The 25873-nt window shown below is 50.4% G+C and overlaps 2 protein-coding genes across 3 annotated transcripts; both read right to left on the minus strand.

Annotated features, from left to right (window-relative positions):
- Nucleotides 1–507: 507 nt before the first annotated feature.
- LOC114776781 (E3 SUMO-protein ligase PIAS1-like) lies at nucleotides 508–14075 on the minus strand. Of its 2 annotated transcripts, XM_028966882.1 has the most exons (14): nucleotides 14026–14075; nucleotides 10294–10744; nucleotides 6958–7042; nucleotides 6826–6873; nucleotides 5377–5467; nucleotides 5134–5268; nucleotides 4942–5047; nucleotides 4794–4867; nucleotides 2535–2695; nucleotides 2306–2436; nucleotides 2023–2227; nucleotides 1797–1933; nucleotides 1657–1697; nucleotides 508–1584 (listed from the first exon to the last, which is right to left on the minus strand). In XM_028966882.1, the coding sequence occupies exons 1-14, from the start codon at nucleotides 14047–14049 to the stop codon at nucleotides 1264–1266; spliced, it is 2010 nt and encodes a 669-aa protein (XP_028822715.1). In that variant the 5' UTR covers nucleotides 14050–14075; the 3' UTR covers nucleotides 508–1263. The 2 variants fall into 2 exon arrangements, with proteins under 2 accessions (XP_028822715.1, XP_028822714.1); XM_028966881.1 differs by having other exon boundaries at nucleotides 1657–1933.
- A 1208-nt stretch (nucleotides 14076–15283) lies between these two features.
- On the minus strand, nucleotides 15284–20934 carry LOC114776779 (SKI family transcriptional corepressor 1 homolog-B-like). Its single transcript, XM_028966877.1, has 8 exons — nucleotides 20913–20934; nucleotides 20426–20829; nucleotides 19652–19880; nucleotides 19354–19566; nucleotides 19076–19274; nucleotides 15834–15908; nucleotides 15680–15754; nucleotides 15284–15540 (listed from the first exon to the last, which is right to left on the minus strand). The coding sequence occupies exons 2-8, from the start codon at nucleotides 20821–20823 to the stop codon at nucleotides 15473–15475; spliced, it is 1257 nt and encodes a 418-aa protein (XP_028822710.1). The 5' UTR covers nucleotides 20824–20829; nucleotides 20913–20934; the 3' UTR covers nucleotides 15284–15472.
- Nucleotides 20935–25873: the final 4939 nt, after the last annotated feature.

Genomic DNA, 25873 nt, shown 5'->3' on the forward strand with positions numbered 1-25873 from the left:
TAAATTGATGGTAAAGAGATTCTTATTCTAATCTGACCTGAATGATCCAGAACAGGAAGCTGAAAGTGATTGTATGGTGAGACACTGCAGCACAGCACACGGTGACACGGTGAAATGTGTCCTCTGTATTTAACCATCACCCTTGGTGACAGTGGGCACTATGACGGGTACCCGGGGAGCAGTGTGTCAGGGACAGTACCTTCATCAAGGGGACCTTGGTGGCACCTTGGTGGATCGGGATTTGAACCTTCTGATTACAGGGCAGCTTCCTTAACCGCTAGGCCCCCACTGGCACATGACGATATCTGCTGTATTTATTACATAGAACGTTGGGGAACGTTGGGGTCCTTACCTGATGCATCTTTTTACTTCTCAGTATGGATTACAGGCCAGAGACCTAGTCGGTCTTAATCAAGGAGAACTTCTGAAGATCAGAGCTGCCCACCAGCTGGACGTTGTGAGAAACCCCTTTTTTATTATTGGGTATTTAAGACACGACTCTGTGGGTGTGGCCAGTCGTTTATGAGCGTTTATTAATGCTTTATAAAGGCGTCGTGCCCGTGTAGCTCTGAACACTCGTTTTCATGGGTTCCCAAGATGAGGTGACCACGTCAGCAAGACGAAAAGAGAACCAAAGAGCTTCTTACAATACAAAGCAAGGAACAGAGATTTTTAAATAATTATAATTATGAAAGAAACGACAATAACACAAAGCATACTTGTCAAACAAACTGTAAAAATATAGATAAAATAAATAAAATTCCATTTTTATACACAAGGGAAAAGAAGAGGGACCAGTAGAGGTGCTTCGCTGCAGCTTCACCTGCAGAACACAAGCAGTCAGGAGACCCAACGAGACCTGCAGAACCACGGGCGGGGCCGCGGCGTACCGATACAGAGAGATGTTCGGAGGTTCTGCGGCGCCCCTGTTGGAGTCTAGACGGTTGCCATGGTCACATGGCTGTTCCACTGGTCATCACACACGTCGTCCGTGTGTGTGTGTGTGTGTGGGTCCTCCTTTTTACACCAGGTTCAGGGTTCAGTGTGGGTGGGGCTTGGTGGGACGGTGGCGTAAAAAAGGCGGAGCTGAAGCGGCTGTCCGGGCTGCGGCCAAGTTTATATACAAAAGTAAAAGTGAAAATAGATTTTTCTTCTCTGTACACGGCGTCCCTTCCACTCCTCCTCGGGGTTCTGTACAAAAGGGCGGGGCTTTGTCCTCGCTCAGTGCAGCCACTGTCTCTGCGCCGCGGCGCTCCCTGCTAGTCAGTCGAGCGAGATGACGTCAGGTATGGAACCGTAGATGACGGACGCCGCCGCGGCATCTGACGACGGGCGTGACCCGCTGACGTGGGCGTGGCCGTCCCTCAGGCTGCCGGACGACACCAGGCTGCTGCTGCTGCCGCTGCTGCTCCCGCCTCCGCCACCGTTGGCCGTGGCGAGCACAGACCCGCCTACCGATGCGCTGGATTGGTCCAGGAAGAGCTGGGAGGAGCCATAGGGAAGAAAGCGGTTGAGGAGGAGCTCATGGTCGTCTGCAGCAGACACCGACGCAGCAGCAGCGGCCGCCATGACCATGTTGTAGTGCTGAGAGGAGAGAGGGTTTTAATACACACTACACACACACACACACACAAACACACACACTCACTCACTCACCTGACTGTCACCTTGTAAAAACGTGTGGAAGAAATTCAGATCTGCAGAAACCCCCCCACACACACACAAGAATAAAAATGTAACCATCACATGCTGTGAAATTCCAGTGTGTGTGTGTGTGTGTGTGTGTGTGTGTGTACCCAGCTCGTTGTGTGTTGGGTAGTAATGCCGGTAGTCCTGGATGAGCGGTGGCGGTGGTGGGATGTAGCCGGTGTCGACAGGCGGCATGCTGGGAGCTCGTGCCACCGGTGACGCCTGGTGGTGGAGATTCAGGACTCTGGAGGGGAGAAGTTGAGAGGTCGCGGGGTCATGGCTCAACACGGCCAATAAGATTCATGGGTCAGGTGGGGGCGCTTGATGACTCACCCTTTGCTGGCAGGTGGAGAGGCAGGTGACAGCGAGGGACACGCCCTTTTGGGGGGAGGTGGTGGCGGCGGCGGCGGCTCATCATCATTCTCGTCATCGTCAGAGGAGCTGTCAAGTGTCAGGTCAATGACCTCCACCTTCTTACTACTGCTGCCACCATCAGAGACAGAAGACCTCTGCTCCGACAGCGTGGGTCTACATGATCCTGAAACACACAAACACATTAAAACACTCATACTGCAGATACACACATTATACTGCTGCGTGTGTGTTGTCACCATACCCTCCACACCATTGCTGGACGCTGACACCTCCTGAACGATTTTCCTGGACCTCATGGGAGCCCAGTTGCCGTCCTCCTTAAACTGGATCTCATCACAGTCAGTGCAGCTGTTAAGGATCTCCATAAACAACCTGCACACACACACACACACACACACAGGTTACTAAAGAAATGTCTGGTTAAATACGCCAGTTTGGGTCATGTGTGCGAAGGGGGCGGAGCTTCTGACCCATCGATGATCAGGTGCTCATATGGGGCCTTCTTGTCGCACACAGGACACACCCACGTGGGCTTCTTCTCATTCATCTGGATGTAGAGTGTAGCATCAAAACACTGCAGATGTGAACAGGTGAGCGCTCTACACGGAACCATCAAGCGCATCTTCCCCAGCTGAAAACACATACACACAGTCATAATGACGGGTGCAGGCGGCCCTGAACCAGGTGCTACAAGTAACATTTATGAAATGAAAATAGCTCAACTTGATGGTGACTATGATGGGAGATGGTAGGGGTGGGTGCTATACTGAATATACTCAATGTTTTGTTGTTGGTGACGGGTGGAGTCAGTGACGGTGTTGGGTGATGTTGGTGACTGTGTTGGGTGGTGTCAGGCGGGGTTCGGGTGGTGTCGGTGTCGGGTGGAGTCGGGTGGTGTCGGTTGGTGTACGGGTGGTGTCGGCGTACCGGACAGAGCAGGGACACCCTCAGACTGGTGGTGCCGATTTCACTGTCGGGGTGTTCGGGCTGTATACGGGCGGTGTTCGGGTGGAGTCGGTGACGGTGTTGGGTGATGTCGGTGACTGTGTTCGGTGGTGTCGGGCGGTGTTCGGTGGTGTCGGTGACTGTGTCGAGTGGTGTTCGGGTGGAGTCGGTGACGGTGTTGGGTGGTGTTGGGTGATGTCGGTGACTGTGTTGGGTGGTGTCGGGCGGTGTTCGGGTGGAGTCGGTGACGGTGTTGGGTGGTGTTGGGTGATGTCGGTGACTGTGTTGGGTGGTGTCGGGCGGTGTTTGGGTGGAGTCGGTGACAGTGTCGGGTGGTGTTCGGGTGGAGTCGGTGACAGTGTTGGGTGGTGTCGGGCGGGGTTCGGGTGGTGTCGGTGACTGTGTCGGGTGGTGTCGGGCGGTGTTTGGGTGGAGTCGGTGACAGTGTCGGGTGGTGTTCGGGTGGTGTCGGTGACAGTGTTGGGTGGTGTCGGGCGGGGTTCGGGTGGTGTCGGTGACGTGTCGGGTGGAGTCGGTGACTGTTTTGGGTGGTGTCGGGCGGGGTTTGGGTGGAGTCGGTGACTGTGTTGGGTGGTGTCGGGCGGGGTTCGGGTGGTGTCGGGTGATGTCGGTGACGGGTGGAGTCGGTGACAGTGTTGGGTGATGTCGGGCGGGGTTCGGGTGGTGTCGGTGACGGGTGGTGTTCGGGTGGAGTCGGTGACGGTGTTGGGTGGTGTCGGGCGGGGTTTGGGTGGTGTCGGGTGACAGTGTCGGGTGGTGTTCGGGTGGAGTCGGTGACGGGTGGTGTACGGGTGGAGTCGGTGACGGGTGGTGTACGGGTGGAGTCGGGCGGTGTTTGGGTGGAGTCGGTGACTGTGTTGGGTGGTGTCGGGCGGGGTTCGGGTGGTGTCGGTGTTGGGTGATGTCGGTGACGGGTGGTGTTCGGGTGGGGTCGGTGACGGGTGGTGTTCGGGTGGAGTCGGTGACGGTGTCGGGCGGGGTTTGGGTGGTGTCGGTGACAGTGTCGGGTGGTGTTCGGGTGGAGTCGGTGACGGGTGGTGTACGGGTGGAGTCGGTGACTGTGTTGGGTGGTGTCGGGCGGTGTTTGGGTGGAGTCGGTGACTGTGTTGGGTGGTGTCGGGCGGGTTCGGGTGGTGTCGGTGTTGGGTGATGTCGGTGACGGGTGGTGTTCGGGTGGAGTCGGTGACAGTGTTGGGTGGTGTCGGGCGGGGTTCGGGTGGTGTCGGTGACGGGTGGTGTTCGGGTGGAGTCGGTGTTGGGTGATGTCGGGTGGTGTTTGGGTGGAGTCGGTGACTGTGTTGGGTGGTGTCGGGCGGGGTTCGGGTGGTGTCGGTGTTGGGTGATGTCGGTGACGGGTGGTGTTCGGGTGGAGTCGGTGAGTGTTGGGTGGTGTCGGGCGGGGTTCGGGTGGTGTCGGTGACGGGTGGTGTTCGGGTGGAGTCGGTGACTGTGTCGGGTGGTGTTCGGGTGGAGTTGGTGACGGTGTCGGGTGGTGTCGGTGTTGGGTGATGTCGGTGACGGGTGGTGTTCGGGTGGAGTCGGTGAGTGTTGGGTGGTGTCGGGCGGGGTTCGGGTGGTGTCGGTGACGGGTGGTGTTCGGGTGGAGTCGGTGACTGTGTCGGGTGGTGTTCGGGTGGTGTCGGTGACGGTGTTGGGTGATGTCGGTGACTGTGTTGGGTGGTGTCGGGCGGGGTTCGGGTGGTGTCGGTGAAGGGTGTCGGGTGGTGTCGGTGTCGGGTGGTGTTCGGGTGGAGTCGGCGTACCGGACAGAGCAGGGACACCCTCAGACTGGTGGTGGCGATTTCACTGTCGGGGTCGGCTGTCAGCTTCTCTTTGACTGTTCGGGTGGAGGAACACAGTGAGGGTCGGACTCAGGGTGGAGCAGCAGGTTCTACTGAGAGCTGCACTCACTCAGAGCTCTGGAGTGGTCAGGGTTCCTGATGCCTTTGGCCCGCAGCCTCTGCAGGAGAACCGAGGACGACTGCTGCCGCACCAGATACACGGCCATGGAGTAACTCTGGAGTAACAACACACACATGGGGACACAATCAAAGGTTGAACACAATGTGTGAAACTGAGTTTTCAAGGTCACCCGGCTCTCACCCGTCCAATTTCAGACAGCCAGGACACGATGATGGTGTTGGGGACGGTGGGGGACAGGCGCACCAGTGAGGTGATATTGATGGGCCGACTGGGACGCTTTCCCTCCACCCCGTTTTTGGTTTGAGGAAGATAAGCCTGAGGGTAATGGTGTAGATGAAGGGGAAAGTAAGAACATTTGAACTCAGCAGAGTGGAGAAGGTGGAGGAGGTTGAGGAGGTGGAGGAGGTGGAGGAGCGGACTCACCGGCAGGCTGCAGGGCTTCCCGTTCACCTTCACACACAGGTTGGAGGGGAAGTGGTCTTCCTGCGGGCAGCTGGTCTCGGACAGACAGAACCTGGCCAGGAGGGTCACAGTTAACAAGCCTGACTAGTCTTACGTTGAAAGTGAAAGAAAGTGAAAGTGAAGTGATTGTCACACTTGTGACACACAGCACAGCACACGGTGCACACAGTGAAACGTGTCTTCTGTATTTAACCATCACCCTGAGTGAGCAGTGGGGACCATGACAGGCGCCCGGGGAGCAGTGTGTGGGGACGGTGCTTTGCTCAGTGGCACCTCAGTGGCATCTTGGCGGATCGGGATTCGAACCGGCAACCTTCTGATTACGGGGCCGCTTCCGTAATCGCTAGGAAGTCGTGTAAACAAATTCCACATTCGACCGTCTGAGCGGCCGATGTCTGAACGGTGAAGCCGAATGAATGAAGACTGTCACCAGGGCCAGCGGTGGCCTCGTGGGTGAGGAAGTGGACCCGTAATCAGAAGGTTGTTGGCTTGAATCCCCGAACCGCCACCGAGGTCCCTTGATGAAGGTCCCGTCCCCCCACGCTGCTCCCCGGGCGCCTGTCATGGTGCCCACTGCCCACCAAGGGTGACGGTTAAATACAGAGGACACGTTTCTGCAGTGTCTCACAATCACGTCACTTTCATTTTCATTTCTAGCCACTGCAGGACCATAGAGAGCCTGTGGGACTTGTATTGATGTTCAATCATCTCATTTTCACTTCAGGGGACCTTTCATGCTCTAATCCCATCTTGTCTCACCCAGCACCACTTCTTACCAAAATAGCAACAAAAAAAGGGTCTTACAGTCCTAGTGACTGGGACAACCCTGATTGTCTCCAGGGGGACTAAGTGTCCTGCTCAGGGACATGGTGGTAGGAAGTGGGGGTTGAACATGTTCTTCTTGTTCTGAGTTCCTGCCCCAGTGATCACTCCGGCAGTAAGACGTCCAATTTCAGCAGACTGGCCGCGTGTCCCCGCTTGGCCGTGCACAGTTATGCAAGCAAATTTAAAGCGTGTGTTTTTGTCCTGCTCTCCTGACGCACAGAGAACCTGGAAGAGCACCAGTTCTGAGCTGACGTTGGAGAAACCTTATAACCCCCATCCCTCCACAGCCTGGAAGACACCACCTTCACACCACTCCACTGTCTTAAAAGCTCCAAAAGTATCTGTGGTTTTCACCCTAACCCCACATGACAGGACCAATAAAACATCTATTTGGTTTCCTGGAAATTGCATAAATAGTTGTTATTAATGGGGTGTAATGGGGTGGACTGGGTGGAGACAAGGACAGGATGGATTTATCATAAAAACTGAAGCAAAGGTTTTGAACACAAGCCATTTGTTCATGATCAGATGTGTAAAGAGGGTCGGTTCCTGTTCAAGTGGGACGATGCCGAGCGGAGATCCTACCTCAGCTGGACCTGCACTGTGAAGTCACACTTGGTCCCAGATATGTCCCTGTCGGGGGACATAGCATCTTTATTGTGTGTGTGCACGAGTTTGTGAGTGTCTGTGTGTGAGTGTTATCTCCATCCAACTTACATGGAGCCACTGATCTGCTGAACTTGCTGTGGAGTTAAAGCGAAGGCAAAACACGTCTCCTGGAAACGCTGATTACTGTCTGAGGCTGAGAGGGAGAGAGAGATGAGAGATTCAATCCCATGATTACACACACACACACACACACACACACACACACACAGACACACAGACACACACTCACACACATATGATCAGTGGCTAACGCTGTTCAGCGCGCGTCGCTGTTTAACGCTCTACGCTGTTCGTCGCTGTTTAACGCTCTACACTGTTCAGCGCTCGTCGCTGTTTAACGCTCTACACTGTTCAGCGTTCGTCGTTGTTTAACGCTCTACGCTGTTCAGCGCTCGTCGCTGTTTAACGCTCTACGTTGTTCGTCGCTGTTTAACGCTCTACGCTGTTCAGCGTTGTATAACGCTCTACGCTGTTCAGCATTCGTCGTTGTTTAACGCTCTACGCTGTTCAGCGCGCGTCGCTGTTTAACGCTCTACGCTGTTTACCGCTCTACGCTGTTCAGCGTTCGTCGTTGTTTAACGCTCTACACTGTTCAGCGTTCGTCGTTGTTTAACGCTCTACGCTGTTCAGCGCTCGTCGCTGTTTAACGCTCTACGCTGTTCAGCGCTCGTCGCTGTTTAATGCTCTACGCTGTTCAGCGTTTGCCGTTGTTTAACGCTCTACGCTGTTCAGCGTTCGTCGTTGTTTAACGCTCTATGCTGTTCAGCACTCGTCAATGTTTAACGCTCTACGCTGTTCAGCGTTCGTCGTTGTTTAACGCTTTACGCTGTTCAGCGTTCGTCGTTGTTTAACGCTCTACGCTGTTCAGCGTTCGACGTTGTTTAACACTGTACGCTGTTCGGCGTTCGTCGTTGTTTAACGCTCTACGCTGTTCAGCGTTCGACGTTGTTTAACACTGTACGCTGTTCGGCGTTCGTCGTTGTTTAATGCTCTACGCTGTTTAACGCTCTACGCTGTTCAGCGTTCGTCGCTGTTTAACGCTCTACGCTGTTTAACGCTCTACGCTGTTCAGCGTTCGTCGTTGTTTAACGCTCTACGCTGTTCAGCGTTCGTCGTTGTTTAACGCTCTACGCTGTTCAGCGTTCGTCGCTGTTTAACGCTCTACGCTGTTCAGCGCTCGTCGCTGTTTAACGCTGTACGCTGTTCATCGTTCGTCGCTGTTTAACGCTCTACGCTGTTCATCGTTCGTCGCTGTTTAACGCTCTACGCTGTTCAGCGTTCGTCGTTGTTTAACGCTCTATGCTGTTCAGCACTCGTCGTTGTTTAACGCTCTACGCTGTTCAGCGTTCGTCGTTGTTTAACGCTCTACGCTGTTCAGCGTTCGTCGTTGTTTAACGCTCTACGCTGTTCAGCGTTCGTCGTTGTTTAAACGCTCTACGCTGTTCAGCGTTCGTCGTTGTTTAACGCTCTACGCTGTTCAGCGTTTCGTCGTTGTTTAACGCTCTACGCTGTTCAGCGTTCGTCGTGTTTAACGCTCTACGCTGTTCAGCGTTCGTCGTTGTTTAACGCTCTACGCTGTTCAGCGTCGTCGTTGTTTAACGCTCTACGCTGTTCAGCGTTCGTCGTTGTTTAACGCTCTACGCTGTTCAGCGTTCGTCGTTGTTTAACGCTCTACGCTGTTCAGCGTTCGTCGTTGTTTAACGCTCTACGCTGTTCAGCGTTCGGCGTTGTTTAACGCTCTACGCTGTTCAGCGTTCGTCGTTGTTTAACGCTCTACGCTGTTCAGCGTTCGTCGTTGTTTAACGCTCTACGCTGTTCAGCGTTCGTCGTTGTTTAACGCTCTACGCTGTCAGCGTTCGTCGTTGTTTAACGCTCTACGCTGTTCAGCGTTCGTCGTTGTTTAACGCTCTACGCTGTTCAGCGTTCGTCGTTGTTTAACGCTCTACGCTGTTCAGCGTTCGTCGTTGTTTAACGCTCTACGCTGTTCAGCGTTCGTCGCTGTTTAACGCTCTACGCTGTTCAGCACTCGTCGTTGTTTAACGCTCTACGCTGTTCAGCGCTCGTCGCTGTTTAACGCTCTATGCTGTTCGTCGCTGTTTAACGCTCTACGCTGTTCGTCGCTGTTTAACGCTCTACGCTGTTCGTCGCTGTTTAACGCTCTACGCTGTTCGTCGCTGTTTAACGCTCTACGCTGTTCGTCGCTGTTTAACGCTCTACGCTGTTCGTCGTTGTTTAACGCTCTACGCTGTTCAGCGTTCGTCGTTGTATAACGCTCTACGCTGTTCAGCGTTCGTCGTTGTTTAACGCTCTACGCTGTTTAACGCCCTACGCTGTTTAACGCTCTACGCTGTTTAACGCTCTAGGCTGTTCAGCGCCTCTCGCTGTTTAACGCTCTACGCTGTTCAGCACTCGTCGCTGTTTAACGCTCTTCGCTGTTCGTCGCTGTTTAACGCTCTACGCTGTTCAGCGTTCGTCGTTGTATAACGCTCTACGCTGTTCAGCGCTCGTCGCTGTTTAACGCTCTACGCTGTTCAGCGTTCGTCGCTGTTTAACGCTCTACGCTGTTCAGCGTTCGTCGTTGTTTAACGCTCTACGCTGTTCAGCGTTCGTCGTTGTTTAACGCTCTACGCTGTTCAGCGTTCGTCGTTGTTTAACGCTCTACGCTGTTCAGCGTTCGGCGTTGTTTAACGCTCTACGCTGTTCAGCGTTCGTCGTTGTTTAACGCTCTACGCTGTTCAGCGTTCGTCGTTGTTTAACGCTCTACGCTGTTCAGCGTTCGTCGTTGTTTAACGCTCTACGCTGTTCAGCGTTCGTCGTTGTTTAACGCTCTACGCTGTTCAGCGTTCGTCGTTGTTTAACGCTCTACGCTGTTCAGCGTTCGTCGCTGTTTAACGCTCTACGCTGTTCGTCGCTGTTTAACGCTCTACGCTGTTCAGCGTTCGTCGTTGTTTAACGCTCTACGCTGTTCAGCGTTCGTCGTTGTTTAACGCTCTACGCTGTTCAGCGTTCGTCGTTGTTTAACGCTCTACGCTGTTCAGCGTTCGTCGTTGTTTAACGCTCTACGCTGTTCAGCGTTCGTCGCTGTTTAACGCTCTACGCTGTTCGTCGCTGTTTAACGCTCTACGCTGTTCAGCGCTCGTCGTTGTTTAACGCTCTACGCTGTTCAGCGCTCGTCGTTGTTTAACGCTCTACGCTGTTCAGCGTTCGTCGCAGTTTAACGCTCTACGCTGTTCAGCGTTCGTCGCAGTTTAACGCTCTACGCTGTTCAGCGTTCGTCGTTGTTAACGCTAACGCTTTTTATCTAACGTGAGCTCTGCTAACAAAGGAGGAAATGGAGCCCCGGATGGATTTGAAGTTACTTTCTGTGGTAACTCGGTGTCTCACCCAGGCTGGTGGGCCTGATCAGCTCGTCCAGCAGGTCGTAGAAGGGCAGGCGCTGCAGTTTGACGTCGGGGTGGACGGGATGGAGGGCGGGGGGAAGGTGTGGCAGGGCCAGCTCGTGTTTAGGTCCCAGCAGCGAGACGGGCAGCAGCGGCGAGGTGGCACCGTGGTGGCCGTCGAAGCCGAGCTGCGTGAGGCCGAGGGGCAGGGCCGCAGCGCCGGGGGCGGAGCCGGAGTGGACGCCGGCCAGCGTGAGGTCTGCGGGTGACAGCATCTTGGTGGGGAAGCGTCGGCGGTAGAGCTCCTTGATCTTCATCTGCACAGCTGGACTGCAGCCGGCCTTCAGCAGGTGCAGTGCTTTGGTTAGCAGCTCATGCTTGCGGCCATGTTTGTTGCGTCCTGCGTATCCCAGGAGCACCTGCAGCTCCGACACGCGAAGACTCATCACCATTTGCTGCAGGGGGGAGACAGGTGAGGGAAGGACAGAAATGAGGACAACCACATCCAGATGTTCCAGGATGTGGGCGATCATAATGCTGCTCCTGATGGATGTACAGTAGACTCTACAGTGGGAACAGACGCTTCAGAACTAGACCAATAGAAGGTGTTCTGGTAATATCAGGAAACACTATGCTGGTGGAGGCGGGGTGATTATTTGTACTTTTATAGAATTATATAGAGAACAAATCTACACGGCCCTGAGAGTCCTGAGGAATGGACAGAGCGGCGAGACCTTTCTTGTGGGTAACATGTCAGTATCTGCTCATATTGCAGGACTCTCTCCCACCCCTTGAATAAATACAGCCTCACACCCACACTGAGCTGCCTGACTCCGCCCACACCAGCATGCAATATCCCAGCATGCACCTCTCTCTGGTCACCAGTACACCAAGCCTCTGGTGGTGGTTGGGAACATTTGGTTTTGATTTAAGTTCCTTCAGTGTGTGTGTGTGTGTGTGTGTGTGTATGTGTGTGTGTGAGTGTGTGTGTGTGTGTGTGTGTGTCCCAGGTCAGGGAGTTTTAAAAACAAAAGTCTGAGCTGAAACAACAGCCGACAGCAGCTCACATTTCAATCTGAGACACCAATCAAACCCTCCTACAGGAACAGAGAAAGTAAACACTGAGATCTCTCTCACACACACACACACACACACACACACACCTGCCCATTTCAGGCTCATGTGACACTGAAACCCTTCATTTACAACCAGTCACTGTAGCAACAAGTTCCTTTTTGGACCTTCATTATCGGCAAATATGCCCACAGTTCTGTGTGGCGCTGGGTCATGGTGGGGTCATGGTGGGGTCATGGTGGGGTGAATTCTGGCTGTCTGTGCAAATACTTGTAAATATGCACGCTGCCACCAGGAAGGAGATCCGTGTCTGAATTTTACATTTACGGCATTTACCAGACGCCCTTATCCAGAGCGACTTACAGTCAGTAGTTATAGGGACAGTCCCCCCCTGGAGCAATTTAGGGTTAAGTGTCTTGCTCAGGGACACGATGGTAGTAAGTGGGATTCGAACCTGGGTCTTCTGGTTCATAGGCGAGTGTGTTACCCGCTAGGCTACTACCACCCTTAAATGTGAAAACACTCAAAATTGGCATGTTTATGGTGATTGTGAAAAATGCCCAAAACTGATCAAGATTGAGCTGAATTTTATCGTGATAACCAATCATATAAAAGTCCAGCCAAAGTTCAGGCACTGATTACAGGTCCAGTGAGCTGAGAACAAAACAGTAGTAGGAACCAGCTGATTTGAGATCAGCAGATAGAGACAAAATCAGCTGATCCTTGGAGGTTTTGAAGCTTATTAAATTCTGATGGTTCCTCTTCTGAGCTTCACGTTAATCCATAATCCCGATCTGTGCAATCAAAACACGTGCAGCCTCTGGATCCATCTCAACAAGAGACAACTGAGCCACTAGAACCACCAGCAGTGTCACACAGACCTGATGTAACTCAGAGATAAAATAGGAAACACTGATGTCACTTTCACTCTTCTGCTGCTCAGTCAGCGGACTTCCCCTGAATCGTATAATAACAGAGGGGAAGTTAATGACTGACTAAGACGATGGACCAGATCTGTGGGTCTAAAGGACATTGTGCTCCAGGGACATATAATTCTCCACACGAAGGGACAAAGCAAGAACTTCAATCATGTTCTAGGTTTTAACAGCAGAAGAGACCCCAGTTGACCAACAGAACCACCATTTACATTCCAGCAGACATACACATCACTGCCGCCATCGCCAGCAGACACAAAAATCACCTCCACCATCACCAGTAGACATAAACATCAGCACCACCAGCAGCAGACGTAAACATCAGCACCACCAGCAGATGTTAACATCACCATCACCAGCCGCAGCAGCAGACGTAAACATCACCTCCACCATCACCAGCAGACGTAAACATCACCTCCACCATCACCAGCAGACATAAACATCACCTCCACAACCAGCAGCAGACGTAAACATCACCTCCACAACCAGCAGCAGACGTAAACATCACCTCCACAACCAGCAGCAGACGTAAACATCACCTCCACAACCAGCAGCAGACGTAAACATCACCTCCACAACCAGCAGCAGACGTAAGCATCACCTCCACCATCACCAGCAGCAGACGTAAACATCACCTCCACCATCACCAGCAGCAGACGTAAACATCACCTCCACCATCACCAGCAGCAGACGTAAACATCACCTCCACCATCACCAGCAGCAGACGTAAACATCACCTCCACAACCAGCAGCAGACGTAAACATCACCTCCACAACCAGCAGCAGACGTAAACATCACCACCACCAGCAGATGTAAACATCACCAGCACCACCACCAGCAGATGTAAACATCACCAGCACCACCACCAGCAGATGTAAACATCACCAGCACCACCACCAGCAGATGTAAACATCACCACCACCATCACCAGCAGATGTAAACATCACCAGCACCACCACCAGCAGATGTAAACATCACCACCACCATCACCAGCAGATGTAAACATCACCACCACCATCACCAGCAGATGTAAACATCACCAGCACCATCACCAGCAGATGTAAACATCACCAGCACCATCACCAGCAGATGTAAACATCACCAGCACCACCACCAGCAGATGTAAACATCACCAGCACCAGCAGACGTAAACATCACCAGCACCACCACCAGCAGATGTAAACATCACCAGCACCAGCAGACGTAAACATCACCACCACCATCACCAGCAGATGTAAACATCACCAGCACCATCACCAGCAGATGTAAACATCACCAGCACCATCACCAGCAGAAGTAAACATCACCACCACGACTGTCAAGGTTTTACTGAGAACAAGTTAAACCCCAGAATCCCGCCATTCTCCTGTACAGAACTGTAGCAGCATCAACACAGGAATATTAAATTTGGTGAAACTGACGGATCGCGTGACCTCTGACCCCGGCCTTCTCCGTGACCCCGTGATCGCGCATCAACTCAAATAAACTCGCCGCATCCTCACAACACGCAGCAGCTCCCGGTCCAACATCCACGCAGCAGCCGAGCGGAAGTGAAGGTACAGCGGCTGCGCTCAGCAGCCTGGCCGCATCACGGCAGTAGCCCCGGAGGATCGCATCTCCCCGCGCCGCCGCTTCCGAGACCCCCGCGACCCGCTCCGGCGCCGCGGGCCGAAAGCAGAGCGCCCGTCTCCCGCTCATCAACACTCGTTTTCGGGCTGCGCTTTACCTTCAGTTCCGCACTCTCCGCCATCTTGTTTGTCTTGGCGCAGGCGTGGTGGGGCTTCGGCGGGTGAGGGCGACGTCGTGCGTCGCGGTGCGTGGCGTGGCGTGCGTGATGACGTATGTTCTACAGTGGCCCGCCATTATTTGAATTGGAGTCGGATTTGAAGTGAATTTACTCTTGATGAAGTAAAATTAAGTAAACTGTGCATGAAAGGTACGGAATATTAATCGCTATCATTTAATATCATAAAATAAGTAACATAGCAAAAGTACAAGAGAGGAAGAGGCTCTAAAACCAAGATGGAGTTACGGTGGACGACTGCAGTTATTATAAAGCTGATTATAGTGACTTAATTCATCATCTTACTTTAATCAAAAAAGATTTAGCAGTGGGTTATAACTGTATGATCTTACAGTGTGGTGGCTGTTATTATATTATCTTTATTAAATTCATGTGCTGTTATATGTGGTAAACACTGCCATATTTCAACATTTCAATTTTAATTTTTTACATTACTTGATTATAGAGTAATTGAAATAGTTAAACTACTATTATATAGAAATTGTATTGTGTGGCATTTCATCTTTGTCGTGTTATTGTACGTTTGGGTCCTGGTCTCATGGCTCATTTTCAATTTGAACAAGATATTGCTGCAGTTCCGATTCCGATTCAAAACTGCTCTTTATTCACTTTGACTTTTGAAAGCCAGTTCTGTCTGATGAAATGGTGTCCAGTAGGTGGTGTGCATCCAGAACCCGTCTCAGGTCCCGTCAGAACCCGTCTCAGTGTGATCAGAGGAAACTGATATACAGCAGATATACAGCATATGGGGGACATTTTGTGAGAAATTGGGATATATATATATATATATATATATTACAAATATCATATTGTTCTATATTTACAGCATTTACCAGATGCCCGTATCCAGAGCACCTTACAGTCAGTAGTGACAGGGACAGTCCCCCCCCTGGAGACACTCAGGATTAAGTGTCCTGCTCAGGGACACGATGGTAGGAAGTGGGGTTCTCTTCTTGGGTGTGTTACCTGCTGGGCTACTTCTGAATAAATTCTTAATCATTTGTAAGTTATTAAACAAAAACTGACTGAACACACAGAGGCAGCTGGTTTTAAAAAAATGGTTCTGCTCTCCTGTAAAGTTGGAAATATGTCATTTATGCCCACATGGCTGTCACACCTCCGTCCATATTTCTGAAGATGAATGACGAGTGAAAGAGTGAGGCAGCAACTCCAGAGTTCCAAAGCAGATCTTTAATGGAGATGCGAGTCGGTGTGGCAAACAGTTTAAAGTGCTTTACATTCATATCCAACAAACACGAAGCAGAACATCAGACGAGTAGGAGGAACATCGAGTCCATACATCTTACAGTGAGCACCACGGTACAGAACATACGCATTGCACATGATCTAAAAGCCAACACCACGGCACTCAGGGCGGCGTGAAGGTGCAGGGGCGCAGCATCTTACAGGAGAAGTGGTGCAGCGCGTCGTGAGCTTCTGGGAACACAAAAAAGCATCTCTACCAATCACATATATTACAATATCATTAAATATTATATTTGAAAGATTTTATGATTTAAATATTTAAATTACATATTATACATAAACGTAATACTTTAAAAGTCGTTATGTTCACCTCGTACAATCTGCAGCTGCTGGACCATCTCTTCTCTGTAGGAAAGCTCTCGCTTCATCTGATCTTGAAAATTGTCTGAGGAGAAACAAACTTATTTAGTTTTGTTCCTCTAATTTAAAAAAGCCAGCAGATCTCCGCGCAGGGAGCCTCATACCTTTCAGGCTCTTAAACTCCTTCTCCAGCCTTTTCCTCATTTCCACCTGTTCCACCAGCTGTTTCTGCAGCTCCTCTGTTCAAACAGAATATGTCACATTTAAATAAATCACGATTTATAGCCAACGAGCGACACGACATATTCTGATAAATGCCATAAATGACACGTCACCGCTCTGCAACGCAACACTACAACTCGACATAACAAGCGACACGACATAACGACTAATCTTCAGCCTTCCCAAATTCTCCCACAACAACAACAACATTTATTTCTTATATGGCCCAAAATCACATACAGTATGTCTCAATGGGCTCTCTGCTACGTTCCCTCCACTGGCTCCCAGTAGCTGCACCATCAGGTTCTAAATACTGATACTCCAAACATGGAGTAGCACCATCCTACCTCACAGCCCTTATTACACCTCGCACTGCACCTGGTATACTCCGAGCCTCCAGTACTGCTCGCCTGGTCCCTCCATCTCTGAAGGTAAAAGGAAGACGCTCATCTAGACTCTTCTCCGTCTTGGCCCCTCGGTGGTGGAATGAACTTCCAGCTCAGTCACTGAGCACCTTCACACGGCAGCTCAAGACCTTCCTCTTTAGAGAAGATTTAGATTAAATTGCAACTTTCTTGTTGTCGAACTTTGTGTACAGAATCTACAACAGAGTGAATTAAATAGATGTATTCATAGTTGGGGTCCTAGTGAACCGGAATTGATCTCTTCATCGATGGTAACATGGTAAGCACGTTGTAAGTCGCTCTGGATAAGAGCATCTGCCAAATGCCGTAAATGTAAATAACGAGCGACACTTCAACATATAACGAGCAACACGTCACCGCTACGCAACATAACGAGCGACACGTCAACATATAACAAGTAAAACGTTACCGTTCCGCAACGTAACGCTACAACTCGACATAACGAGCGACACTTCAACATATAACGAGCAACACGTCACCGCTACGCAACATAACGAGCGACACGTCAACATATAACAAGTAAAACGTTACCGTTCCGCAACGTAACGCTACAACTCGACATAACGAGCGACACTTCAACATATAACGAGCAACACGTCACCGCTACGCAACATAACGAGCGACACGTCAACATATAACAAGTAAAACGTTACCGTTCCGCAACGTAACGCTACAACTCGACATAACGAGCGACACTTCAACATATAACGAGCAACACGTCACCGCTACGCAACATAACGAGCGACACGTCAACATATAACAAGTAAAACGTTACCGTTCCGCAACGTAACGCTACAACTCGACATAACGAGCGACACTTCAACATATAACGAGCAACACGTCACCGCTACGCAACATAACGAGCGACACGTCAACATATAACAAGTAAAACGTTACCGTTCCGCAACGTAACGCTACAACTCGACATAACGAGCGACACTTCAACATATAACGAGCAACACGTCACCGCTACGCAACATAACGAGCGACACGTCAACATATAACAAGTAAAACGTTACCGTTCCGCAACGTAACGCTACAACTCGACATAACGAGCGACACTTCAACATATAACGAGCAACACGTCACCGCTACGCAACATAACGAGCGACACGTCAACATATAACAAGTAAAACGTTACCGTTCCGCAACGTAACGCTACAACTCGACATAACGAGCGACACTTCAACATATAACGAGCAACACGTCACCGCTACGCAACATAACGAGCGACACGTCAACATATAACAAGTAAAACGTTACCGTTCCGCAACGTAACGCTACAACTCGACATAACGAGCGACACTTCAACATATAACGAGCAACACGTCACCGCTACGCAACATAACGAGCGACACGTCAACATATAACAAGTAAAACGTTACCGTTCCGCAACGTAACGCTACAACTCGACATAACGAGCGACACTTCAACATATAACGAGCAACACGTCACCGCTACGCAACATAACGAGCGACACGTCAACATATAACAAGTAAAACGTTACCGTTCCGCAACGTAACGCTACAACTCGACATAACGAGCGACACTTCAACATATAACGAGCAACACGTCACCGCTACGCAACATAACGAGCGACAAGTTAACATATAACGAGCAAAATGTCACCGTTCCGCAACATAATGCGACAACCCGACATAACGAGCGACACATCAACATATAACAAGCAACACGTCACCGCAACGCGACAAGTAAACATAACGAGCAACACTTCAACATATAACGAGCAAAACATCACCATTCCGCAAAACGTCACCGTTCCGCAACGTAACGCGACAACCCGACATAACGAGTGACACGTCACCATATAACAAGCTAAACGTCACCATTCCACAATGTAACGCGACACGTCACCGCTTCACAACAAATCGTTATGTCGATTTGTCGTGTTATGTTGCGGAACATAACGCAACAAGTTGACATAACGAGCGACATGTCACCATATAACAAGGAAACGTCACCGCTCCGCAATGTAACACTACAACTCGACATAATAAGCAACACGTCACCGCAACGCTATGCGACACGTCACTATATAACAAGCGAAACGTCACCGCTCTGCAACGTAACACACCATGTCGACATAGCGATCAACACGTCACAATATAACAAGCTAAACATCACCACTCCACAATGTAACGTGACACGTCGACATAACGAGCGAGATGTCACCACTCCACAACGTAACGTAACAACTCTACATAACGAGTGACACGTCTCCGCTCCACAATGTAACGTGACAACTCTACATGACGAGCAACACTTCTTTGCAATGTAACAGCTGGCAGTGGTGGCCTAGCGGTTTAGGAAGTGGCCCCATAATCAGAAGGTTGCCGGTTTGAATCCTGAGCTGCCAAGGTGCCACTGCTTACCAAGGGTGATGGGTTTCAAGCAGAGGACACACTTTGTGTGCACCGTGTGGTGTGCTGTGTTTCACAATGACAATCACTTTTTCACATAAGGCGTGGAATGACAACAACAGAGAACACGTCACCACTCCAGAACATGACACAATGTAAAAACACACAATACCACTTCACAACACAACACGACACAAGAAAACAGAACTTCAACACAGCACAACTTAAAACCCAGCACAAGTAAAAGAGAATGTTCCGGAGACTTCTGAGGAGGTATTTGGTGGGTTACTTGGTCCCACCACCTCTACTGAGCTGGTAACAAGTTCTGCCTTTTTGGATGAAAGTGTATTTTTATGGACTTCAGAAAGACGGACGGACCCTCGCCCTGCTCTCCAGGCTCCTGCGGGATCTTGGCTTCGGTCTCGTCTACAGTAGACGATGGTTCTTCTTCTCGAGCGTCTGGAACGGAGAAGGCAGCGCGTTTAGAAGGTGCTGCTGGAGAAGACGCGGCCTGATGAAGAGTCCCCCCGTCGTCCTGCAGGATGCGTGTATGACAGCGTCTCTGCTCTCTGTGAACCTGGACAGAACGAGAAGACACAAATCAGAAGGCGATTTTTCCAGATGTTCTAAAGCCGCCGCTCTGCTTCTTTCCGCACCTCCTGGGACTCCACGTCCACCTCGGCCTCCTCCGCGCTGTCCTCGCCCTCGTACGGTCTGCCGACGCTCCCCGCGGCCTTCAGCACGGGTGTGAAGGCGGAGGCGTGGCTCGGGGGCCGGGCGGGGACCGCGCTGGAGCAGCACGGGGGCCAGAGGAGCGGGAAGGGCGGGTACAGGCCGCCGTAGGGGCGCGGGAAGAGAGGGGGCGGCATCTTGGGCAGGACCAGCGGGACCAGCGGGAAGCTGCGGCCGCCCCCCCTCCGCCTCGGGGGGGCGCTCCGGGGAGCAGGGCGGCGCCCTCTTGCGGCTGCCGCCGTTGAACATGGCCTTGACGTCCTCCCACGCGTGGAGCACGTCGTCGGGCGACGCGCGGTCCGTCAGACGCAGGTGGCGGCGCCACGAGTTGAAGTTGGCGGCGTCGGGCTGCGTGTAGCGGGAGTCCGCGGCGCGGTGCGAGTGGAAGATGAACTTGTTGGGGGAGAAGTAGAGGCCGCACAGGCTGCACTTGATGCATTTGGCCCGGGAGCTGAAATGGAAATAATCCAAACGGAACGAAAAATCTGCATAATGTACAGGAAACTATTTTATTATTATTATTATCTTCGGCTTTTAATACGATCACTTCATTTATTCGTGGAATTAAAACCAGATGATACGCAACGGAATGAACCAAAAGCACATTTCAAATGCGTCGAATAACGAATAAAATTAATTTAATCACTCGACATTTATTCAGGATCACTGCGGATTTACGCAATGATTTTTAGCGTTTTTATATTTCTGAAAACTGATTTGATTTAATAAAAAAATACAACGGCGAAGAAAGTGAATTTGTTGAAATGTTTGGGCGTTTGAACGGAATTGTCCGGATCGAATTTGAACTGATCCTGATGATCCCGGTCCGCCGAGGTCCCCACTGAGGTCCCCTTGATGAAGGTCCCGTCCCCACACGCTGCTCCCCGGGCGCCTGTCGTGGTGCTCACCAAGAGGACACGTGTCCTGTCACCGTGATCACAATGACAACCACTTCGCTTTCACTTTTTTATTCTAGGCGTGACGTCACCGACGTACCTGTTGTACCGGGCCGGGATGAAGCTGCCCCTGCAGCCCCACGCGCACCCGTGCGTCACGTCGAACGCGAAGCTGTCGGGCAGCCGCGGGGGGTTGTGGGTCCCCAGGAAGGAGCGGCACAGGCGCTCGGCCTCCCGCCGGGTGATCATGCCGCAGCGGCGCGACGACACGGGCATGGCGCCGGCGCGCCGCAGCAGCTCCAGCTGGACCGGGGTGCACTGCACGCAGGTGATGCCCAGCGCCACGCGTCGGTTGTGGATCTCGTTGTAGCTGAAGCGGCGCAGCAGCGTGTTGGAGATCTGCGCCAGACACAGGCGCTCCTGTCCCTCCATCAGCAGCGACACGATGGGCGTCCCGAACAGGCGCGCCTCGCCCACCTGGTTCTGCCGCGGCTCCATGTGACCCTGGAGCCGCCAAACACGCACTTTATTCGGACTTTACTTCATGGTCCTGCTCGCTGGAGTTTAGTGTGAAGACGGGAACTCACCTGGACTCCGCCGCTGGCGGGACGCGACTGGACGCGTGTCCCGGCGAGCCGGTGAGTGACTGCCGAGGTGAGGGACACGCCCGTTTACATACCGACACGCCACTTACATGCGGACACGCCCACTTACATTAACCGTTTACTTCACAGCCAGTATCGTGGGTTTTAGCGGGAAATGTGAGGTATGATCGGTTATGAATAAATGGACGAGGAGGAGGAGGAGGAAGAAGATGAAGATCTCGCCCTCTTATTTAAATCCGAGCACCTTCATTATTGATGATCCATTTATTATTGATGATTATTTATGGGCTGATCAGTGATCAGTGATCGTCTCGCGCAGGGGTATCAGTGCACAGTTACACAAACGCACACACCGACACACACACACTTTAAATGTAATGCACGTCTTTTAAAATGTACAGCTTCTCGTCGCCATGGAGAATTTTACTTTTAATTTACAGAAACACACGCAAGCTCAAGCGACTCATAATTATTAGGATAAGATAAGATCAACCTTTATTAGGTTGAAAAGTGGGAAATTTCATTTGTTACGGCAGAAAGTGGATGGAAACTGAAGTAATAGCAGCAAAAACAGAGGTAAATAGCAGAAAAAAAAATATATATATATAAAATAAAATTATGAATAAAAAAATCCATTTTGATATTTTTAAAGAAAGGTGAAATATTTAATCGGAGCCCTGATCAAACGGAGGATGAAACAGCAGCATTAAATAAATCTGTAGCTCTTTATTGGAATGAGATAACGGTGATAATGACGCGGATCTGTTCTATTCTTCTGTATGGAGGCAAGTCGGTTTGCGTGTGGATCTATGTGAAGATCAGATGTTTAAAAAAATTCTTCATTTTCATTTGTGATTTAATAATATTCATTTATACTTCTGATATCTCTGAATCTTCATTCCATCTCATCGCTAACACGGCCACAAAACAGAACAAGATTGATGGTCGTATTTTTATTATCGTGTTTTACAGTGTTTCCGCTGTGACCCCTGGGTCAGTGAGGGGTCATGTGTGGGCGGGGCAGCCACCAGGTCTGAAGGTCACGTCCACCACGGTGTCTGCAGTGACTGCTGCTGAAAAGATGGACTTAAAGTCTGGAGTGTGAACAGTGTAAACAAGACATCAGAGTGCCCGCACACACACACACACACACACACACACACACACACACTCGGCATCTTACAGAAGGGGTGTGTGTGTGTGTCATCAGGGCCTTTTGTCACCATCAGGGCCTCATCTGTGCTGTTCTCCTGAGGGACTCTGCGAACAAAAGTGCTAAAAGGGGTGAGGGACGGGAGGCACGGCTCTATACCCTGTCAATCACACACACACACACACACACACACATCCATAAAGCTGCTGTCCTCCAGGCTCAGTTTAACATCTCACCGCCACAGAGCGCTGTGGGTCAGATGGCAGCGCAGTGATCAGCGTGACGATGGCTGCGGGCGCAGCGCTGCATTTACATAAAGACGTCTGCACATCATCACAACACACTTCCATACCGACCAGCACCAGGCAGCAAAATATTCATAATAATAAGCAACAAGACAGGGCGGGGCTGAAGATCCGTGAAGCCTCCTCATCTCCCACCAGGCTGCAGTGTAAATAGCTGTGGCCGTCAGCGCGTGTTTACCGGGTCACGTTTGGAAGTGCTGCAGCGCCGGGGTCCCCTGGGGCGTCCATGAAAGCGGTTTGTCTTCTCTACCTGCATTAAACCCGGGGAACCCGATGACCTGACGCTGGACCAGTTTATCCGAGATGTGGATGGAAAGGCAGGAGTGCTGGAGGTGTGGACGCAGTGAACATGAGAGCTTGGAGGGAGTGGAAAGTTAAAATCATATTTTAAAGTCAGAAATGTCTTATAATATTTAAAGTTCTTGTCTGGTTCAGATCTGTAGGAATTCAGGCTTGTCCACACTAAAACTGCACCTCACTGTTCCTCACCAGCACCATGCCAGGCGCCCGGGGAGCAGCGTTGTGGGGACGGGACCTTCATCAAGGGGACCTCAGTGGCACCTCGGCGGTTCGGGAGGTGACCACTGCTGGTGGAGACAGCAGTTCTCAGAACAGAAGAGGAATCTCGCTCACATCAGAGTGTGTAGTGATGAGCGGATTCTTTTTTTAGGAGGAACGATGTTATATGATAATGAGGCGCTGGTCACATGTCACCTCCTCTTTATTCGTAAGGAAGTGGAGCTTTCCTTTAAACTTCCCGGCGCCCTCGTTACCTCCATTAGATGAGAAGCCATTACACGTAATATGAACCAGCAGCGCTGCCGTATTTTCATAATCTGGACACATTTTCCTGCATCTCCGTGTCTGGAGGAAATGGCTTCTTTTCCGTCTCTCTCTGTGTTGGGGCTGCTGATGAGGTGAAACGCGTCTTATGTGCTTTCGGTGCTAAAGTCGTCCCTAATGGAGCGCAACGTTTATATTTTGTTTGGTAATGAAGCATGGTGATGGCGGCGGGCGGGGCAGGGGGCGGAAGATGAGGCGCCCGGGGCAGGAGGCGCAGAGGTATTATGGAGGCGCGGCGGGCCGACTGATCTGGGTCTTAATAAAGACGAGCGGAGGGAAGTGGACGACCTTCTCAACAACTTCATCACACACACACTTGCTGGAGGAGAGAGAGGAAGCGGGAAAGACTGGAGATTACTGATGAACTTATGGTGTATTTACCACCTGTAATACCTGTGTGTGTGTGTGTGTGTGGTGACCAGACTGTGGAGTTAATGGCGGTGGTGGTTGCTCTTCTCCACACGTCTCCTTTGTTTCCGCTCCATCTTCTTTCTGCCTCACGTTTCATTATGGGATGAGAGGTGACGTTCACTGCTCCACTCTCACTTAGGATTTCAAACCAAAGCCTCCAACTTGGTGGAAAGTTTAATCAGATAAACGCCTCCGGTCACATGACCGCAATAACAGCCGGACAGGTGGCCGACCCACAATCCATTTCCTCCTACAGAATAAATGTTTGTGTGTTTTTCACAGTATTAACCCTCTCATCCACCCCGACTTTAAAAAGCAGGAACGAGGTCAGAAGGAGGCTGGTGAATCGGGCCCACCACTCCCGTCTCCATGGAGATGATAGTGCGAATTGTAGGGAGAAAAGTGTGTGTTACCGGGGCCGCAGGTGAAATGATATCCAGGTCCTTTCACTCAACTAAGAGGGAATTATGGGACATTCTGCAGCCTGCGGCTCCAGCATTTATCCGTGACCTCTGACCTCTCCCGTCAGCGGATAAATTTCATCACAGCCGCTGATGGTGGATGGGTGGAGAAGCTTTCTGAACAGGACAATGGCTCCGCCTCACCACGAGTTCCTCACTGCCAATGACCTTGAAATTGATCAGCTTCTGCCCAGAACTCCACCACATAAAAGGTGGTAAACTTTGAGAGCTTCGCTTTGCTCCATCATCCCCCAGATCAAACAGTGGTGTTAGGAGCACGCCGCCAGGGCCGCACTCAAGGACACGACTGGGGCCTGACCATCTGAACATCGGTCATGTCAGGATCAGTCATAAATCTTTTAATACAAGTCAAATAAACATTTCATAAAACAAATTTACAAGCATCAAGTGACTCAAAATGGAAGGGTAGGTTGGATAGACCAGAAGTGTGTGTTTCACGAGTTTCATTAATTCTGCTCAGAATCTAAAATTCTAAACCAGAAACAGTTGGCTGAAATAATTCCTATAAAGCAGCACATACAGTCTCACGTTCACTTTACTTCACCCTGCGAAACTTTCTGTTCTGGTTTTCAGCTTGTAAATGTGTTTTGCATGTTGTAAATTGATTGTATTTGTATGTGATGAATGTGTGTGTATGTGTGTAGTATATGTGTGTGTGGTGTGTGTGTGTGTGCGTGTATATGTAGTGATGAATGTGTGTGTGTATAGTATGTGTATGTGTGTGTGATGTGTATGTGTGTAGTATATATATGTGTTGTATGTGTGTGTGGTGTGTGTGTATGTACGTATATGTATGTGATGAATGTGTGTTGTATGTTTGTTGTATGTGGATGTTTTATATGTATGTGTTGTATGTGTATGTGATGAATGTCTGTGTATGTGGATGTTGTATATGTATGTGTTGTATGTGTGTTGTATACGTATGTGATGAATGTGTGTGTGTGTATGTGTGTTGTATATGTATGTGATGAATGTGTGTTGTATGTTTGTTGTATGTGGATGTTGTATATGTATGTGTTGTATGTGTGTTGTATATGTATGTGATGAATGTGTGTGTATAGTATGTGTATGTGTATGTGTACAGTGTGTGTGATGTGTGTGTTGTATATGTATGTGATGAATGTGTGTGTATAGTATGTGTATGTGTTGTATGTGTGTGTGATGTGTGTGTATGTGTGTTGTATATGTATGTGATGAATGTCTGTTGTATGTTTGTTGTATGTGGATGTTGTATATGTATGTGTTGTATGTGTGTTGTATACGTATGTGATGTGTGTGTGTGTGTGTGTATGTGTGTTGCATATGTATGTGATGAATGTGTTGTATGTGGATGTTGTATATGTATGTGTTGTGTGTGTGTGTTGTGTATGTATATGTATGTGATGAATGTGTGTTGTATGTGGATGTTGTATATGTATGTGTGTTGTATATGTATGTGTGTGTGTATGTAGAAATAAAGAGGTGAAGAGAGGATGTGCAGCACAGTGAGGCTTTTCTCTCTCCCCTCCTATAAACAACATTTACAGCAAACAGCAAGTGGAGCAGCAGGACGGGGCAGACGGGGCGTGGCAAGGCGGGGCTGGGCCATGTAAAATGATTGGGGTCAGGTGCCAGTGTGTGATGTTTGCACAGGAAGTAGGAAGGTCACATCATAATCATACCCTGGCTTAGGTGTTAACCGTTTGATTTTATTTTAATGTACATTAAACCCACCCACCTCCTACCCTGCAAGAAGGGCAGGCAGATTCC

The sequence above is a fragment of the Denticeps clupeoides genome, unplaced genomic scaffold, assembly GCF_900700375.1.
Source record: "Denticeps clupeoides unplaced genomic scaffold, fDenClu1.1, whole genome shotgun sequence".
Taxonomy (NCBI): Eukaryota; Metazoa; Chordata; class Actinopteri; order Clupeiformes; family Denticipitidae; genus Denticeps; species Denticeps clupeoides.

What these genes read in the sequence shown, in the direction of transcription:
- LOC114776781 (XM_028966881.1), bottom strand. Translation starts at nt 14,049, where the DNA reads ATGGCGGAGAGTGCGGAACTGAAG. An exon ending in TCTCCACCTGCCAGCAAAGG is followed by an intron (nt 1,934 to 2,022) that starts GTGAGTCATCAA and finishes TCTCCCCTCCAG; the next exon opens with AGTCCTGAATCTCCACCACC. An exon ending in TTTTACAAGGTGACAGTCAG is followed by an intron (nt 1,585 to 1,656) that starts GTGAGTGAGTGA and finishes CTCTCCTCTCAG; the next exon opens with CACTACAACATGGTCATGGC.
- LOC114776779 (XM_028966877.1), bottom strand. Translation starts at nt 20,823, where the DNA reads ATGGAGCCGCGGCAGAACCAGGTGGGCGAGGCGCGCCTGTTCGGGACG. An exon ending in GCCTGGAGAGCAGGGCGAGG is followed by an intron (nt 15,909 to 19,075) that starts GTCCGTCCGTCT and finishes CTGTTTGAACAG; the next exon opens with AGGAGCTGCAGAAACAGCTG. An exon ending in GGAGTTTAAGAGCCTGAAAG is followed by an intron (nt 15,755 to 15,833) that starts GTATGAGGCTCC and finishes GTTTCTCCTCAG; the next exon opens with ACAATTTTCAAGATCAGATG.